Source organism: Tiliqua scincoides, chromosome 4, assembly GCF_035046505.1.
Source record: "Tiliqua scincoides isolate rTilSci1 chromosome 4, rTilSci1.hap2, whole genome shotgun sequence".
Classification (NCBI taxonomy): Eukaryota; Metazoa; Chordata; class Lepidosauria; order Squamata; family Scincidae; genus Tiliqua; species Tiliqua scincoides.
In genome coordinates this window covers 25,510,073-25,528,462 of record NC_089824.1, presented here as the reverse complement: position 1 = coordinate 25,528,462, position 18,390 = coordinate 25,510,073, and the positions used below count along the sequence as shown (strand labels likewise).

The 18,390-nt window shown below is 43.3% G+C and overlaps 1 protein-coding gene across 1 annotated transcript in view; it reads right to left on the bottom strand.

Moving 5' to 3' along the window:
- Positions 1-7,188: 7,188 nt before the first annotated feature.
- RGS22 (regulator of G protein signaling 22) overlaps positions 7,189-18,390 on the bottom strand; it is a 75,802-nt gene continuing 64,600 nt past the window's right edge. Inside the window, exons 23-27 of the mRNA XM_066624393.1 lie at positions 15,815-15,973; positions 13,917-14,018; positions 12,310-12,418; positions 9,100-9,226; positions 7,189-7,341 (exon numbers count right to left, since the gene is read on the bottom strand). Coding sequence (XP_066480490.1) covers positions 9,102-9,226; positions 12,310-12,418; positions 13,917-14,018; positions 15,815-15,973 — 495 coding nt within the window. The 3' untranslated portion in view covers positions 7,189-7,341; positions 9,100-9,101. The remainder of the gene's footprint in view (positions 7,342-9,099; positions 9,227-12,309; positions 12,419-13,916; positions 14,019-15,814; positions 15,974-18,390) is intronic.

The window sequence follows — 18,390 nt, the reverse complement described above, 5'->3', positions numbered from 1 at the left end:
GGAAACATTTCCTCTTACCTCTGGGTAAGGACCACTGGCCCCATAGATCTCCTCAGACTTGGTGGCACAAGTCTGAGGAGAGCAGAGCTGCTTGGAGCAGCTCCGTTCTCCCTGGGAACGGAGGTTGGGATCAGGCATAACTGCTGAATCCCAGCCCTGCCTCCCGCTCCCTGCCCGTCCGCCCACCCACCCCAGGGGCTGCCCACCACCCGCCCTCCCAGGAATGCCTCCCTCCTGCCCAGGAACACCTCCCCCCCACATACTTCAGAGGCTTGCCCCAGCCCAGTAAGGGACTTGCTGGCCCAAGTCAAGGGCTGGATTGCACCCTTCGTTGGATAGGATTTGGCCCTTACATTTGGCCTTGCACAGCTCTAAATTCAAACTTTCCAGCTTGGAAGTCAAATCAGACTTAAATCCTTCTCCTCCTCACTTTCCAGCATCCCATCTTTCCCCCTATTGACTGCAAAGCACCATGATTCTCTTGCATCAGGAGCCTCCCCTGCCCAGCAGCTCTGTACCCTGTATTTTCAGCTCTGTATTTTCAGTGGTGGCTGAGCTAAGTGCTATGCAACCCACCTAAAACTGGCTTGCAACCTGTCTAGTGGGTCCTGACCCACAGTTTTGGAGATGCTGTTTTAGAGAAAGTGATGCCAGGGCCCTGGGCTCTAAAAACACAGCCCTGTTCTTGGGATCCCCTCCACAGGAGGAAGGGCTGGCCCATTCATGAGACTGACTGAGGTGGGTGCCTCACACCACAGGTTGGTGGATGAACACCCATTGCCACATACCCTTTCACTTTGACTACACTTCTCCCCCCCCCTCCCTGGATTAGAAAAAAGGGTAACGGTGCAGAAGTTGAAGAAACATTCTAATCCTGCCTTTTCTGTTAAATTATAACCAAGAACAGTTTACAATAAATCTAAAAACATGACAATGAACAATAAATAATGTGCTCTTCCCCAGCCACAACCCTATTCCCCCTCAGTTGGGTCCTTTCCCACTGTAGATAAAAATGGGTAAAAATTAACTGAATGGACATGCATGTCTTAGAGTTGACATCAAGCCAAAGTTGTTATCAGGGTGGAGTGAAGGATTGGTCAGGTTAGCACAGGCTATGAGGGGACCCACCTGGCTAAGTCAACTCCTGAGCCTTCAATGCTAGTGGCAGTGATAGGCCCCAAGGTGGGCAGGGATGCTATAGAGACTCCAGTGCAGGGCTTTGCCCCATGCACCCCAGCAACCTGGTGCCAGCACTGGATGTTATGAAATTCTTAATGATGCCACATTTTAAAGTGGGAGATAAATAGAATGCCCACATTCACCTCACGTACATTCCAAACTGGGGGTAATAAGAAGCCGAATGAATGGGTGATTCCTGAATGAAAAAGCAAAACTATGGTGTATGTAACATAACATTAGACTCTGAAAAAGCATCACAAATAGAGCAGAAGAAGGCAATGTAATCATGCAATCTATGCATGCTTATATAGAAGCAAGTCCAACTAGGTTCAGTGGAGCTTCCCAGGTAAGTGTGCATAGGATTGCAGACTAGAGGCCCAATCCTTTCCAAGTTGCCAGCACTGATACAGTCACAATGCAGCCCCAAGGTAAGGAAAAATAATGTTCCCTTACTTTGAGGTTCCCTTACTCTATGACTGCCCTCCCAACCACAGAATGCAGCGCACACCCCATTGGCACAGCTGCATTGGCACTGGAAAGTTGTATAGGATTGGACCCTAAATTATGTTTATTACTGTATTTTCAGTGTTTCTATTTCAACTATCAATAAAAATATAAAAAAATTAAAATCATATTTCAGTCTATAATTCAAATTTAACCAATAATAAAGATTAGTAGAAAAACAGCAGCAGTCAAAAAACATATTTTTAAAAAAAATTAAAAGGAGCTTTTGAATGAAAAAGCTCTTATGAAAAAGCTCATTAGAGAGAATGAGCCAAGCAGCAATTATGTCAAGATGGCTTCCTTTTATAGGGTATTGCTCCTTGTGCCCAATTACCATATTTTTTGCTCCATAAGACGCACCTGACCATGACGCACCTAGTTTTTAGAGGAGGAAAACAGGAAAAAAATATTCTGAACCAAATAGTGTAATAAAATATTTAATAAACTATAACAGATCAACATTTGAACCATGTAAAGTGAACAGCAGTCAACAGTGGCATTAAGAACCATTATCACTGTCATTAACAAATGGAGAGACTTAAAGGTTTGTGTACTCTAGTTTTCTGGAAACCCCAAGAACTCATCATCGCTAGAGTCAGAATTTATGAAGCTCACAAAAGCAGGTGCACTCAAATAGGGGATCACATTATCTTTCTGCTACAATGATGTTCTGCCAAATCCCAATCCACTGGGCCTTGTGCCCGCTTAAGGCTGATCAGTCCCCCTTGTGCAACTCACCAGTGCAGCAAGCAAAAGTGAGTCCAGTTCCAGTCCACAGATGCCAATTAAATCAGTCCCATCAATCAGAGTTGCCAAATCAGAGTCCAGAACCAATAAGCCCAATTACAGTCCAAGGTCAGTCAAATCCATCAGGATATCCAAGTCCAGTCACAATCCACAGTCAGATTCCAAATTCAATAAACCCAGTCAGTCTCCTCTCCTACCTCCAACCTGCACTCCTTCAAAACCCACAAACCCTTGCTGCCTCAGGTACTCCTTATATCCCTGAGGGCCCTATTGCCTTCCAGTGGCTGCAGCTGTGCAGCACACTCTGCTGAATGCCCAGGCCTTACCCTTAAAGGGGCCACTGCTGACACCACATCTACCTCCTCGACAGTTCTTCTGTGATTCCAATACAAATGAACAAGTGGAAAGTCCAACCACAACTTGAATTCTCAAGACACAACAAACCTCTGGATTTATGGTGAGAACCGAGCCTTACCTGGGGCTTGTGCAATAAGCAAACACTGGCATTCTGACCAAGGAGACAGTTTTTTCTTTGTGATGGGGGGGGCTTACATTCAGATGCTGGATGAGGTGAGTGAAAGCGCCCCTCCCCTGCTGTGTGAGTGTGTGTGTGTGGGGGGGGGGCAGAGTATCTGTGTGTGTAAGAGAAGGGGGCAGCCTGTGTGTGTGAGAGAGGGGGGAAAGTGTTTGTGTTGCAGAGAAGTTGTGATGCTCCAGGCTTGGGGTGGGGGGAAAGAGAGGCTGTGATGCTCCAGGCTTGGGGGGGGGGGGGAGAGAGAGGCTTTCTTGGGAGTAAGCCCCCCTGACTCTAATGGGACTTACTTCAGAGTAGGCATGCACAGGATTGGGCAGCGAGACTGCCACCCCACCCACGCTTTCCTGGGAGTGAGCCCCAGTGACTCTGAGACTTACTTCTGAGTAGCCTCTGACTGCCCGGGGAAGCACAGCAGGCAGGGGGCGGGGCCAGGGCTGGGGCAGAGGTTTTTATTTATTTATTTATTTATTTATTTATTTATTTATTTATTTGCAGTATTCGCTCCATAAGACGCACACACTTCCCCCCCCCCACCACCACTTTTTTTGGGGGAAAAAGTGCGTCTTATGGAGCGAAAAATACAGTACATTAATTCAGAAGGCAGGAGGAACAGAAAGTCAGTCTTAAGGATTGGGCAGATTCATTCTGTGGACACAGTTTTTCAGATATTCTGGTTCCTGGCCATATGACTCCCATTTTTGCCAAGGCTTGGTCTACTAAAAGATGCATCTTGTTGTATACACCAGAAGAACTGTGTATTGATTTTTCACACCTGGTGGATATCTTAAGACATTATTAGTTAAAAAAAAATCCCCAAAGCAGTAGAATTGTCACTAAAATGAAACCCAATGGTCTATGATCTCACAAATCTTTGTCATCTTTTGAATAGTCCTTTTTTCAGGAATATAAATTCATTGTTGCTGCTCTTGAATGTGCATTGCAACCATAGCAATGTTCCTGGTGCCTTTTGTGATACTTAGGGTTTAGGTAAGTCCATTATGACATCATGGCAAGGGAGAAAAAAATAGGGCAGGTTTCCATTTACAAACCTCCAGTGAATCAAGCGTTTTGAAGCTTAGACGATACTTGGCATCAGGGTTTTCATTGCAAAATAGCCTGTTTCTACTTTATTGTTTTGTTAGAAAAGAATCTAATTAAGAAATCATGGTTCTCATATTTCCTCTGCGTTGACGTTTGAGCTGAGTGATTAACAGAACTGGCAATAGATAACAGCATAAACAATCCCAGTTAAATGTATTTTGATTAAATGAATTTGGTGTACGTTTTCATAAGGCACATTTGGCCACATTCAGTATGGTACAGAATGTATACAGAATGGGGGGGAAAATGGCATCTCCACAATTCCCACCCTCAAGCAAGAGGCATGAGATTGCTACAATCCATAGCCTCCATCCCGGTATTAATTAGCTTGTCTCACCAACCAGAGCTGTAATATATATAAATGAAATTCTAGAACAGCATCAGCAAGAACAAGATGTTGAAGCCAAATGGAAAACATGAACCAATAAAAGAAACCGAACTAGTTGAAGTGCAAGCTGGGCCTTTGATGTCGTTTCAAGTACTGCATGCTTTAATTTTGGGGTAATCGTATGATGAGGGATACAAACAAGAAATGCAGCAACAGCTTTTGTAACTATTGGACCAACTGGAGATGAATCAACTCGTTGATGTTTACCAGTGATTGCCACAGCCACTGAAAGCATTAGATGTTAAGCTGCATTTTTAATTACTAACTTGAGCAATTTGTGAGTGTGGAGAAAGCACAAGCTTCCAGTGCCAATTTTTTAATGGAGCTAAGAATACTGAGGTACATTGGAACCCAAATAAACCAGATGGTCTTAGTACTTTGCAAATAATAATAAACCTGAATTTCTTCACATCAGATGTTTACATAGCTTGTTCATCCTAATGGGCCTGTTTTGTTATGTAGGACTTGATGCTTTTTACCATGACAGTAAATTAATGGAGAGTGCATTGTGAGAGGAGCAAGTTGCTTGTGATGCTATAACTCTTACAAATTATTCTCTTCGGCTTTTGCATGACCAATCTATATCCAGCGTAGACAGTCCAGAAAAATGACCATGTCATAATTCCTCTCTTTACTTCCTAATGGAACTATGTCCTCTTACACAGCTTTCCTATGAGACATGAGGACCTTCACAGGTTCCCATCCATAGTATTTTGTTAAGGAGTGTAACATGAATGGGAGTCTAGGGCTTATTAGGTCATGATAAATCAGGACATATCAATCTTTACAAATGAAATGAAGCTCAGAACCTTTCCAAACAGAGTACAAACCTTACAGGCAGGTTTGGTATCACACAAACCATAATACCTTATTTCAGGAGCTGGTAAGTACCTGCACAGTTTGTGCTGTTTTGTGAGTTTTTAAGGTTTCAGAGGCTGAAGTACTAGTGCTATACTAGTTCACTGCAGGAGTCTTCACCTAGCTCCATCCTCTCCCAAATGGCAATACCCAGGAAGATGCCTTCTCAACCTCTTCCCCTTACTCTGGTCTGGTGGCTGGCAACAGTTCACCAATTAATGACACATTTCATTTGTTTTGGATATTTGATTACTTTGTTTGCTCCTCTAATTCTATATTGAAGCAATTACCCCAGTTTTAAAAAAATATGTCTTTATTATTCATTTCAACAAAATTGCAAAAAAGTGAACTAAATAAGAATTTATAGAGATTAAAAAATACAAAGATTATTAGGTGGTTATGCTTTATACCATATAATTATAATGTGCTGTCACAAAATTTCACTCTATAGTAACAAGAGCAACCTAGAATGACTTAGGCCAGCGGTTCTCAAACTGTGGGTCCAGGACCCACCAGTGGGTCGTGACCCAATTTTCAGTGGTTCACAGAACTGACAGGGCAGGTTAGGCTATGACAGAGCCTAGCCACTTTGTGCATCAAGGGTTAAACAAGCTGCTACTTGGGGGAGAGCACTATTGCCCAATCACTACTATAGCCATATTCTTTGGCATTTATAAATCAGGCAGCAGCCACTAGGGCCTCTGTGAGAGTTTGAGAACCACTGGCTTAGGCTGTAAAAACCCAAACAGAAGGTTCTCCATTGTCAAAAGAAATGAATGGGCACCATTTATGTAAAAATTATCTGGCTTGACCAAGTCTCTACATAAATGTGCTTGATCTTTATGAAGTTGGTCTTTTAACATGTCTGGGAAGATCCCCAGCAGAGATGGCCTACAATCTGGGCCAATGGTTTAGTCTGATTTTGTTGATTTCTTGATAGCTCTGATCCCAGAATTTAGAGATTACCTCACATAAGAGGAGTCTTGTGTTCCACAACCATGCCAACATAAAAGAGAAGGAGCCTTAGACACGTGGTAGAGATTAAAAGTGAGATGCCAACATTTAACTTACCTGGAAAACAACACAGTTTTAAAAGTTTTAAAAGTGAAATGCCAGCAATGCCTGTGTTTAGCCACCTGTATTTCTAGTCCAATTTTTTTAAAAGGGATGAAAAAGTTACTCCTACAACCCAGTTCATTACATGAAGATTGGACTGTCGTCTTTTAATCAGAATTTGGGAGATCAAAGACCAGTTGGGATCATGTACTATACTTTTATGTGAATCAGTATTTAGAATTTCTCATGACAGACCAGTTACCTCATTCTTCTTTTATGCCCACTTCTCTTTCCTTATACTCAGCAACCTACCGTTTGTGCTTCTATCTCTTTGGGGTGACCACCCTTATAGAGAATCACTGGGGCAAGAGAGTCTTCTGCAGGTGAGGGAGTTCCTCTTACCAGATATTTTTTTTAGGATACAGCCTATTTCTGTCACCCTCTTCAGTCTAGCACAGTCACCAATGTTTTCCCTGAATTGCATAAAGGAAAGTCTGTGTATTCCCAGCACCTAATAGGAAATCCCCCTATTGGCACCTAGACTTGGAGATGCACTACAGTATCACAAAGGAACTTTTCACCACCATTCTCAACCATCATCAGACCCTAGCAACATGATCGTTCCAGGGAGAGCTGCAAATTTGCCATCTCCCCCCAGTGTAACCTCATCCTGATCCAGGGAGGTTACACATTGGTGCTCTGTTGATGCACAGTCTCTCCTTCCTGGAGAAAATGCACCAGTACTGAACAGCACAATTCAAATAAATGAGGCCAACATGCCCTTTGTTACTGAATGAACTGGAGTGGGTTCTCCCTCTATTGTTGGCTTTACTAGAAGATGGCTCTTAATAGTCTCTGAAAAACAGTGCAAGCCAACTGCTCACATTAGTTTATTTATATTGCAGACTGTACCCAAAGCAACTGCTAGTCCACTGGTTCTTCATCACATTTCTTACTTAAAATTTTGAAGTTTCTGAAAAAAAATCAATTAATAAAGCAGTATTAATATAATATGATGCAAAATATGAACAAAAATTACAAAAAAGAACAAGTCATTCTAAGGCTGCAATCCTACACATGTTTACCTGAGAGTAAGTCAGTCATTAAATGCAATGGGACTTACTTCTCAGTAGACATGCACAGGATCATGCTGTAAGTTTCTGCTCAGATGAAAGAAATCTCAGTCCATCAATCATATGCATTCTACTCAATCAGTAAATTAAATTTACCCATATTTGCATATAAGTAATCATTCTGAAGCAATACAAATACTTGTTTTATTTTTAAATGATGCCTTTATCTCCAGGTAACAGGCACCATCTTAGATGAGGCATTATCTTCTATGTGAAAGAAAATGGAAAATGATTTGAGATGGTGCTAACTGCTGGTAGTTTTGGTAAATTACTTGTATTTGTAAGACAATGTTTTAAAAGTTGTTGCAGGTTAAGCAAGAGGAATCTCTTGTATTTTTAATTGTGTTTTTAATGATTATTGTAAGCCGCTGGGTCCCATTAGAGAGAAAGGCAGGGTACAAATGAAATAAATAAAATAAAAATCTGTTAGTCAATTAAAAACTTTTAATCAAGCTAACAGATGAATCAATTAATCAAAGTGAAGCCCAGTTTCTGCACTCCAGGAAATACTATGGCATACAATTTCTGTCCCTCTCACACCAAATGTTAACCTTCTTTCCATCAAAGGTTTCTTTCCCATCTCGCAAATATTTCTACTGGGATGTTACAGGTGGGGCCTCGGGATCCATAAGGGATCCATTCTCTGACACCCCCTCCCCACCCCACCCCCGCAGATACCAAAAACTGCAGATAAGCAAATTCACAGTTTTCGGCCCCTTAAAACCTCTGAAAGCCACCAGTCATCTCCAGAGGGCTTTCTGAAGCCTACAAAGGCTGCACATGCCCATACGCGACTTCTGTGGGCTTCAGAATGGCCCTTGAGGCAAATTTTTAAAAAGCTACTTCCAAGTTCCTGAAAGCGCCCTTTTTGTGCCTTTTAAGGCATTTTGAGCGCTTCCCTAGGACTCAGAATGCCTTAAAAGGCCAAAAAAAAATAAAATGCAGTTTCTGGTTTCCCAAGGGAAATGAGAAGTAGTGTTTTTTTGTGCGTTTTTTTTGCCTTGAGGGCCATTCTGAAGCCCGCAGAAGTCACGCGTGGACATGCACTGTCCTGTGAACATCAGTATGCCCTCTAGAGGCAACAGAAGCATAGTTCAGGTAGAACCAAGTCTGGCTCAATGCAAGTTCAGGGGATAAACAGGGTCCACCTATACTATAGTCATATAACCAAAAATGTAATATTAGGCTGTGATTCAAGGGCTACTTCCAGCACAAGTAGGAAATTTGGAATGCCCAATGTCTTTTGCCCTATCATGGATCTCTGATTTTAACATTTCATTCTAAGGGGGAAAAAGCCATTTCTCCATCAAGCCTGTGGAGCATCTACAAATATTCAGATCTTAAGGTTGCAATCCTATACATACACTTACCAGGGTATAAGACCATTAAACTCAATGAGGTCTACTTCTGAATAGATATGCATGGGCTTGTGATGTAAGCAGATTAGTACTTTTCTACTAGTTAGTACTTCTTTGCCTAGTCAGTTGAATACCTCCTTTTATTTGAATATTGATTAATGACAAGGCACTTGATTAGCAACAGGACAAAAAACAAAAGAATCTGATGACATATTGCAATGTACAACACCCCAGACGTACTTTCATTGTTTGTCCCTAGGTGGAAAAGCACGTTTCACAAAAGCTGAGCGGAATGTTGAACCAGTAGATTTTACCGACCCACCCCCACCTCGATGATCACTCTTTGGCGAAACAGGGGTTGAGGCACCTGAAACTCAAAGAAACAAAGTCTGAAAACTGTAGAAAAGCCCAAAGCTTTCAGAGTGAAGAAATGCAGCCAGTTTTTAGGGTCTGTTACACAGAACACATTGGCATTCCTGGAGGGGGGCAAAACACTACGTTCCTTCAGGTGCCTAGCCACTGGTGTAAAGCAACCCCTCCTTCTTGCCTTCAGAGACAGTCAGGGCTGCAAAAGCTTTTGTTTTTGTAGCCCTGACTGGCTCTGAAAGCAAGGGGGGGCCCTTTACACCAGCCACCAGGCGCCTGAAGAAACCGTTCCCCCCCCTTTCAGGAATGCCAGTGAGTGAGTGAGTGAGTGAGGGAGGGAGGGAGGGAGGGAGGGTGCAATCCTAAATGCACCCTATGCTGTAAGGCACGTTTTTGCATCCTCAGGAGAAGCCAGGCTGGCGCTCAAAGAAGCGCTGGCCTGGGAGGCTGACGCAAGCTTCCGCGCCAGCTTCCTCCGTGCTTATTGTGTCTGCCTGGCTGGGCCGATGCAGTGAAGAAAGGTAGGTGTGGGAGAGGTGGGGAGGGGACGGGGGAGGCGTTCCTGGGTGGGGGGGAGGCTGGGGGGTGGGCAGGCAGGGAGATGGAGGTGGGGCTGGGATCTGGCAATTATGCCGGATCCCAACCCCCTTTCCCAGGGAGAAAGGAGCAGCTTCAAGTTGCTCTACTCTCCTTGGACTTGTGCCACCTCAAGAGGTGGCGCATATCTGAGGAGACCCATTGGGGCCAGCAGCCCTTACCCAGAGGTAAGGAGAAATGTTTCTCCTTACCTCTGGCTGAGCTGACTCTGGCCACTATCCTGTGCTGGATACAGCGCAAGCCTCCTGGTTTGCCTGTTCCAGCGCAGGATAGGATTGCGCCCTGTGTGAGTGAGTGAGTGCTATTCTTGGAGTATACGTATCCTTGGACATTCAACAAGGGACACTTGGGGGAAAATACCATAGTGATGGCTGCACTGTCATGCACTGTACATGCAACATCCTGACATGGAGATTCTTCTTGTCTCAAAAATTCTACAGGATGCAAATGGGTTGCAAAGGTGATTATGACAATAGTAGTTTAAGAACTGCAGTGTGTGTTGTGTAAAAAACCCAGAAGTAGCATGGTTCTGGTCCATAAGACTTTCAATTCCATAGAAACATTAACATTTCTTTAAAATTTTATATACTGCCTTTCCATTCTCATCAACACAGTTTACAAAATGGGCAGCCCAAACCTATCCAGGAATTGGGCTGATGTGCACAACCATTTACAATAGTGGAACAGAATTCTGCTGTTGAAAATTGCTCCCATTTTGGGAGCATTGCCACAAGAGGAGGTAATGCTCCCCAGACATCAATGGATTTCCCTGGACCCACCGGAGCAGGTAAGGCAGAGGCAGAGGCAGGGAGGGGCAAAATGGAATAAAGAAAGGGCAAGGAAGGGGCAAAGAGGGGGTGAAATTGGGCAAGGAAGTAGAAGGAACGGGGGACAGGGAGGCTGTGAGAGGGAATCCACTGAAATCGGAAGTGCACTGAATAAATGCACTGAAAGAGTAGGAAGAACTTGCCGCACAAAAATTATAGGTAGCTGTATTGGTTCATTAGAACAAATTTCAAAGCCACAATAGCATAAAACTTTTATTAAGACCACTGAAATGTCACAAACTGATGAGCAAGCCTTTGAGTTTTCTAAAAAATTTCACCAGGCTGGGTGCTTAAAAAGCAGGTTAGAAGCTTGCTTACCTACCACTAAGTGACCTTCTACAGTACTTTACCCATATAAAGGTTTTCCCATATCATTTGACCAGCTGAAAGTAAGTACAGAAGGGAATTAAATGAATCGAGTGTGATGCAGCAGCCAAATAAGCTAATGCATTGCTGGACTGCATTAAAAGAGGCATACAGTCCAGATCATAAGTGATAGTTCCACTCTGTTCTGCACTACAGCCCAGTCCTAACTAACCTCCTGCACGGCAATGCAGTAGCACTGGCACAGCCTCTGCTGCATCCTACAGGGCAGTTTTGGCTGCAGGAGGTTTAAACATTTGTCCTCTTTCCCCAGCTTAGGCCTGAGCAGCTGCAATGGGATAGCTTGGACCTGCTGGCAATATTGCTAGCGCAAGTCCAAGTTGATCCATGCAGGCAGATCAGGCCCTGGAAGGGGTATAGGATTCAGCACATAGTGGGCTATTCCTTGTTAGATGTTTTCAAGAAGGGGCAGGATGGCCACCTGTCAGGGAATTTGTACCAGTTCCCTGTACTGAGCAGGGACTTGGATCAGATGATCTTTAAACTCTCCTCTAACTGTAATATTCTATGATTCTAAAGCAGTGTTTCCCAACCTGGGGGTTGCAACAACCCAGGGCAAGTGTTCATATTTTCATTTGGGACGCTACTCCCATAAGGAGGGTAGCGACCCAACCAGGGACCTTAGCTGCTTAGGTGGAGGCACACACAGTCACTTAGAACCAGGGTTCCCAACCTTTGACCAGGCAGTAGCCCCTCAAGGAGAGTAGTAACCCAACTGGGGACCCATAGGTGCAATTAGTACGTCACATCCAGGTTCTCACTGCCGCCACCACAACCACCAAATGCATGTAAGTAAAAAAGGAGTTCTTGACTTACCCATTTTTGGCAGCAGCAAGAACCTGAAAGAGCCATACTAATGGCACCTATGGGTCCCCAGTTGGCTTGCTACTCTCCTTGAGGGGCTAGTGCCTGATCAAAAGTTGGGAACCACGGTTCTAAGTGACTGTGTGTGCGTGCACCTAAGTAGCTAAGGGCACAATCCTAACCCACTTTCCAGCACCGACACAAGGGCAGTTCAGCTCCAAGGGAAGGAAACAAACACTCCCTTGCTTTGAGGAGGACTCCGTGAATGCTCCCCAACTGCAGGAAGCAGCACACGTCCCATTGGCACAGCTATGCCAGCGCTGGAAAGTTGGTTAGGGTTTGAGCCTAAGAAATACAACCTGAAAGACAGTATATGGATACTTAGTTGACACTATACATTTTGCGAGAAAATGGGCTGTAACTGGATCTATAACCATATCTCTCTAGGTGCAAAACCTGATGAAAAACTGACCGATATAAGCAGACGATGCTATTGATTTTTTCTCTAGATCTTCTTGAATCTTCAGGAGTACTCTTTCCTGCTGAATTGCTTCTAGATACTTTGTATATGTCCAGGAAAGCTGAAAGAGTCATTTAACATTTAAAAATAGAGGTTAATCAATTTTGGGTGAGATATGGTCTAACACAGGGAAGCCTTGCCTTTTATAAGACAATGTCAGCATTTTCAGAACTGAAGCAGTTATTGAAAAGAAGGAATTTTTGGCAGAAAAAGTTGTAAAAGGGATTAGCAAGAATATTACCGCAATGCTATTAGAAAGGGGAAACAAAAAAAACTTTTCCTAATGTGGTTCTGATGTCATCTGTAATCATCAAAGCACTTCGTTCCATTCATTGTACCCACCCAAAAGTTTTCAGTCTGCTTTGGTCATCATTTGAAAAGCATGGAAACTACAATTATTCTCTTCAAGGGGGCTTGCACTGAAGAACTTCCCAGGGGCTTGTTCCCCAGTTCATTTATCTTTTCACAACTAGGACCCCCAGTACATGAAAAGAAATCTTCCTTCCACCTTCCACCACTACCCTGAATATCACTGACAGAAAACACTGAGGAGACTACACCAGCTGTTTTTTTCTGCAGCTCTGTCAGTTTTCCTGCTCATTAATATTTATAAGCTTGTTTTGAAGTCTATTGATCTGCCTCTTTGTCTATCACAGGCATCAGCTTCCTAGCTCTAGAGATTGTTCAATAATTTTTGTGCAATAGAGTTGTGCTGCCACAGACCCCACAGAAAAGTCTGAGAGGTTCTGTTAAAGACCCCTTGTATACAATCTTGGAAAAGTGTTATTTGGCCAAAGAGTCCTTATTAAACGAAGGCAGCAGGGTTGTGTCATGGGCAGGGAGGAGGAGGCGGAAGTGGATCCTGATGGCACCAGCATGTGTCAGGATCCTATCCCCCCTTTTTGAACCTGCTCTGACCCTTTTCTCCCTTCTGACTTACACCACTTATATAGTTGGTGTAGGTCTGAGGAGACCCAAAAGCCAATGCAGAGGTAAGGAAATATTTTTACCTACCTCTGACAGGCCTCCTGATTGCCCTCCAAACTTTAGATGCAGTTCATACTCCACCAATGCAGCTACATCAGTGCCAATGGTGGGGAATAGGCCTGGGTAGTTATATTTTACCATCACAAAAAAGAAAGATACTTCCCCAAAGGAGTTTACAATCTAAATGTTGACTGTGGGGGAGACAAAGGGAAAGGCAAGGAGGGCCAGAAGACATGCAAATGACAAGGGGTGACTATGAGCAAGTACAGTTACTTAGGCTTCATTTCAATTGCATGTACTGCAGAAGTGAAACCAATTGTATCAGAAATTGTTTGTAAATCTGGTCTAGTCAATTGATCAATTCATATAGTTAATTTATATAAGACCAGGGGGGTGCTGCAATTAAAACTTTGGGCAGGAATTAACAGGCACAGCCATACCTTCTGCCTTTGAACAAATATCAAGCTGCTGATGCTGGTTTGGGGCTACTGCCATGGTAACATCAATGACAGAAATGCAGAAATGCCCCTTGCTATAGAAATGATATACAGAGCCAATGTTTCATTATTCACCTGCCGGCCAAATCCAGAAAAACTTGGCGAAGATGAAAGATCACCTTTACCCTCAGAAGTCACACCTGTCTTCACACTAGTGGTGGATTTCTTCCTTGGTAGCTAGTAATAAAAATAATGTTTTGATTAATCTCGGTTTAATGTGAAGAATAAGGAAAGAGAAAAAGAAACCCTGTGAGGTCATGTTATAGGAGATCTCAACGGTTGCACTCTATATCCCTTTGTACTTTTCTGCTTCCTCATCGAAATCACTAAGATCAGTCAAGAACAATCTTTCAATAATGCCATCTGTTTGGACAGCTACAGTGGAAGCAAAATTGTTCCTGGTTGCTGCTGGCTTCAGAATTCCCTCCACTTAGAATCACTAAAATCTGATTACGGCCAAGCTAGACGCAATATGCAAGATCCATGACTGGATCTCTGGGTGTTCAAAAAAAAAAAAGAAAGAAAAGAAAACATCTGGCAAGGGAGTAATTTGGATTGAGACTACAGAACAGGATGGAGAATTAGCCCTCTGCCCCATACCAATTTTCTATGGGCACAATTTTGTGTATGTTTCCCCCTTCACAACTAACAGCACTTTCAGGGGAGGAAGAATTTGCATTGGGAACAAAGAATTAAGCCTCCCCCAGCCCCTCTCGTGTGGTCCTGATCCAAATTCACCCTGCCCCCTGCCTGCCATATGAATAACAGAAAGGAGAGTTATGTGTTATTTTTCTGCAAATCTTTAGCCTTCAAACAACATAGAAACCAAGTACTGCAGAGTTTGGTGAGTGATGCAAGACAAACATCTACGCAATGCAAATTAGAAACAGAATATAACCTCCATTTGGAAGGTGGTCTTGGGTAGTTGGGGGGCAAAATTTCCTCCTCCTGTTGTTTGTTGAGGATAGGACCCATGCATGCAAAGAGAAAGGGGCACTTTACCAGCACCTAAAGTTCAGTGGAACCTGGCCTGGGCTAGACATTGATAATCAATTTAAAAATAATGAGGCAGTTAATAGGATTTACAGGCTCCTGATGAGTACATGAATTGGGTTTCTGAACTGCATGGTGCCCATAAGAAATGACCCTAGATCTCAGAAATAGGGAACAACCTCTGAAGGGCATTTGCCACTTGCATGTAGAATTATTACACAAACATACCACACTGTTACATCTGCCTATGCAAGTAAGGGAGCTAGAAATGTAAGAAGCTCAAACAAACAGAACTTACAGTAAGTAAAGGGAATAGACAAGGCTGTAGTTTAGAGGCAAGATCCCATTTATACTGGGTAAAAAGAAATTACATTTGGGCAGTGGTGAGGAAAGAAAGCTGCATTCACTTCCCTCAGCCAATGCAATTAACACACATTCCATCCTGGGCCATGACTAGCTCCTGCACATGGCTGCAGGGGAACATTTCAGGAAGTATGCCTGCACTGCTCATGGCTGGAGCTGCTTTGGAGGGGTTGGGAGTGCCAGAGGATTGCTTCAACCCACCCCACCCCCACTCAAATTTTCCTGCAAGGGTAGGGGGTCATTACTTTGGGTAGATATCCTATCCTATCCTACCCTGCCCCGTTATGGGCAATATGTATGGAAGTAATATTGGAATGCCTGATCTGTGGACTCACAATCTCCTAAACATTTTAGGCATCATTAGAAATTGTTCACATTTGGGCTGAGTAAGCAGGCTTTGGCTTGTGTGTTACATTTTAGCAACACTTCAGTGTATGGTTTACACAATAAAGTATTGTTAGCTGTCTCGTGCTGCACTCCTAGCCACACTTTCCTGAGACTCAGCCCCACTGAACAAAATAGGACAATTCTGAGTAGACCTGGATAGGATTGTGCCCTCAGGCTCTTGGGAGGACTGGAATCAAATGTCGTGAACAATGGAGATTAGATTTTCTCACCTTCTCTTCTGCTTCTCTTTCTGAAATTCTTTTCAGTTTCTCTAACTTCCTTTCTTTGCGCTTCTCTAGAAGAGGCAAAATTTGGCTCTCATCTGCCAAATTCATTCGAAATTCACAAAATTTGGGCCAAAATTTAAACAGAAGAGCAAAAATAGTCATCTGTAGTGGTAGGAAAGAGAAAAAGAAAGTCTCAAACTGTAACATTGCATGGAAACAGATGCTACTACAGACAACCTAATGTTTTGCCATCATAATGAAGCAAATGTTTCCTTTCTAATGCATAGCACAAACTGTTCCCCCGTATCATCTTCTAACATTTTACTCCAGACCTGCACATGCTTCTCATCAGTACGTATTTATTGCTGATGAGTTCTTCCTAAACCACAGTTTAAAACCCTTCCCTCCTTTTTAAAAATATTGTCCTAAATAATTGCTTGCATTAATGAAAACATTGACTGAGGTTTTGTTTTTTTTAAATCCAGTATGTTCTTTGAAAAAATAAAGCATGTGTTGGAATTATTGCTTTTAACTCTACTGTTGTCCAGCATCTTCCACTCTTACACAAATAAGGTGACTTCTCTTTAAACTTTTCTTTTAAGAAGAAGGAATTTTGGCTCTTAAGCAGTTTTAAAACAACATTACAGATATGATCTTTTGAAGGGTCTGTTTTAAACAAGAGACAAGAAAAAGTCAATTCTGAAAGCAAAGAGGATGATCTCGATTAAGGCATTAACACTGTTATTCAATACGAGAAATAGTTCTAAAAGAGGTTTAGAGCCAAATTTTACTCTTAACGTTCTGGCAGTTATCATCGGGTAAATATAACAGATTCAGTGTTTGTTTTACCTGTGTCTGTAAGGCTGTACCTTGACTACTGAAGTACTGTGGAAATGGCTTAGTTTCCCTTCCTCTATCATTCCACTTATGTCTCCTTTCCTGGTCCTGTACCCTGGTTCTTATTTCTGCACCCTTGCCTCAAGTCCTCATTCTTCTCCCATATTTGGCCATCACCACCTGCCACTTCCCATGATATGATCTATGTGACGCAGTCATCTTGCTGAAGCTAAGCAGCTCTAGGTCTGGTTAGTGCCTGGATGGGTGACCATCTAGGAGCTTGATTTAAGTTGATTTTCATGATGGATGACAGGTAGAATAGATATATATTAATAAGTACTTATGTTATCTTTGTCTATATGTCTGAACGTATACATTGGGGTTCTGTGGTCATGTGTTAGCTTCTCTGTCTCCATGGCTCAACATTTGTCTTTCCTTCTTTCCCAATACTTCTCTTACCTAGGTACCCCCTCCCCTTGCCCTAATCCTACTTCCACACTCGGCCACCAACAGTAACTGCACAGCTGCAAAGTGATATTCCAACTAGGAATGCTGGAATTCTATTATATGCAACTTCCTTGCTGTCCATTTAGCATAATCAAAGGGAGGCAGGTGCAGCCAAGTGACAGTCATGCCTGCTAACAGACCACTTGAGCTGTGATTAACTTTGGTTGTGCACTGAGGACCCAATCCTAAACATCTTCAGCATTGGTGCTGAGGTATAGCACTGGCGCTGGGTAACGCAAACATGCCATAAGGCATGTCCATGGCATCCAAGGAGGATGGGCTGCCGGTGCTGGGCCAGTGCCACATGGAGGGCTAGCCAGACCTCCAGCAGCACCTGCCAGTGGATAGTAGTTTAGGGGCAGGGGGAGATGGGGAGTAGATGGAGCTGGGCAGGAGGAGATGGGACTGGCAGAGCTCTGTTCTGCTGTATCCTACTCTCCATGTCAGGCTGAAAAGCCCAACACAGAGACTCTTAAGTCTGCACCAGCAAAATAGCCAACACAGACTTAAGAAGCCCCATTGCAGGGCCTGGGGCTTCCCCCCAGATCTCTGGTGGCGTCAGCGGTGCCACTGGATGCAGAGGTAGCCATTTTGGTGCCACTGCACCCGGCGGAGCTGCCAGCTTCCGGACTGGGCTGTGAGTCAGCTGGATGTCACTCACACTGCAGTCAAATTACATCAGCTAAAATACATGAAATTCAGTTCTCTGGCATGATGGTCCAGCACTTGTCAGATTGATTTCCTGAACTCTAATTACAGATCATGTCTGCTATACTGCTTCACAAAGCATTAGTCTGAGAACAGGGGCCAGTCTGTGAGCCACTGGCTACAGGTTTGCAGTGAATTTCCAGGAAAGAAAAAGCAGTGTGGCATTGATATGGTACCAGCCCCTAGAATATTGGGGGGGAAAGAATTGCCAGGCTGCCACATCAGATAGTTTAAGAAGCCGTGTATCGTGGCATACTGTCCCTGTGTTTAAATATTTATTCTAACAGTTACCCTGTGAGTTCACTTTCAATAGCCCCCATCTTAAAGATGAAGATAAGCAAAATACTAGTGGTGTATGTGAATTCATGGCGCTCTCTCTCTCTCTCTCTTTCTCTCTCTCTCATGGTCCTGGATGTTTTATGAATTTATATTAACAAAATCTTTAAAAGATGAGGATAAGTAGTGGTGGACAACTAATGCTGGTGGTTGGTGAAGAAAGGAGAGAGGCCTAACTAGTCTTTATGAAC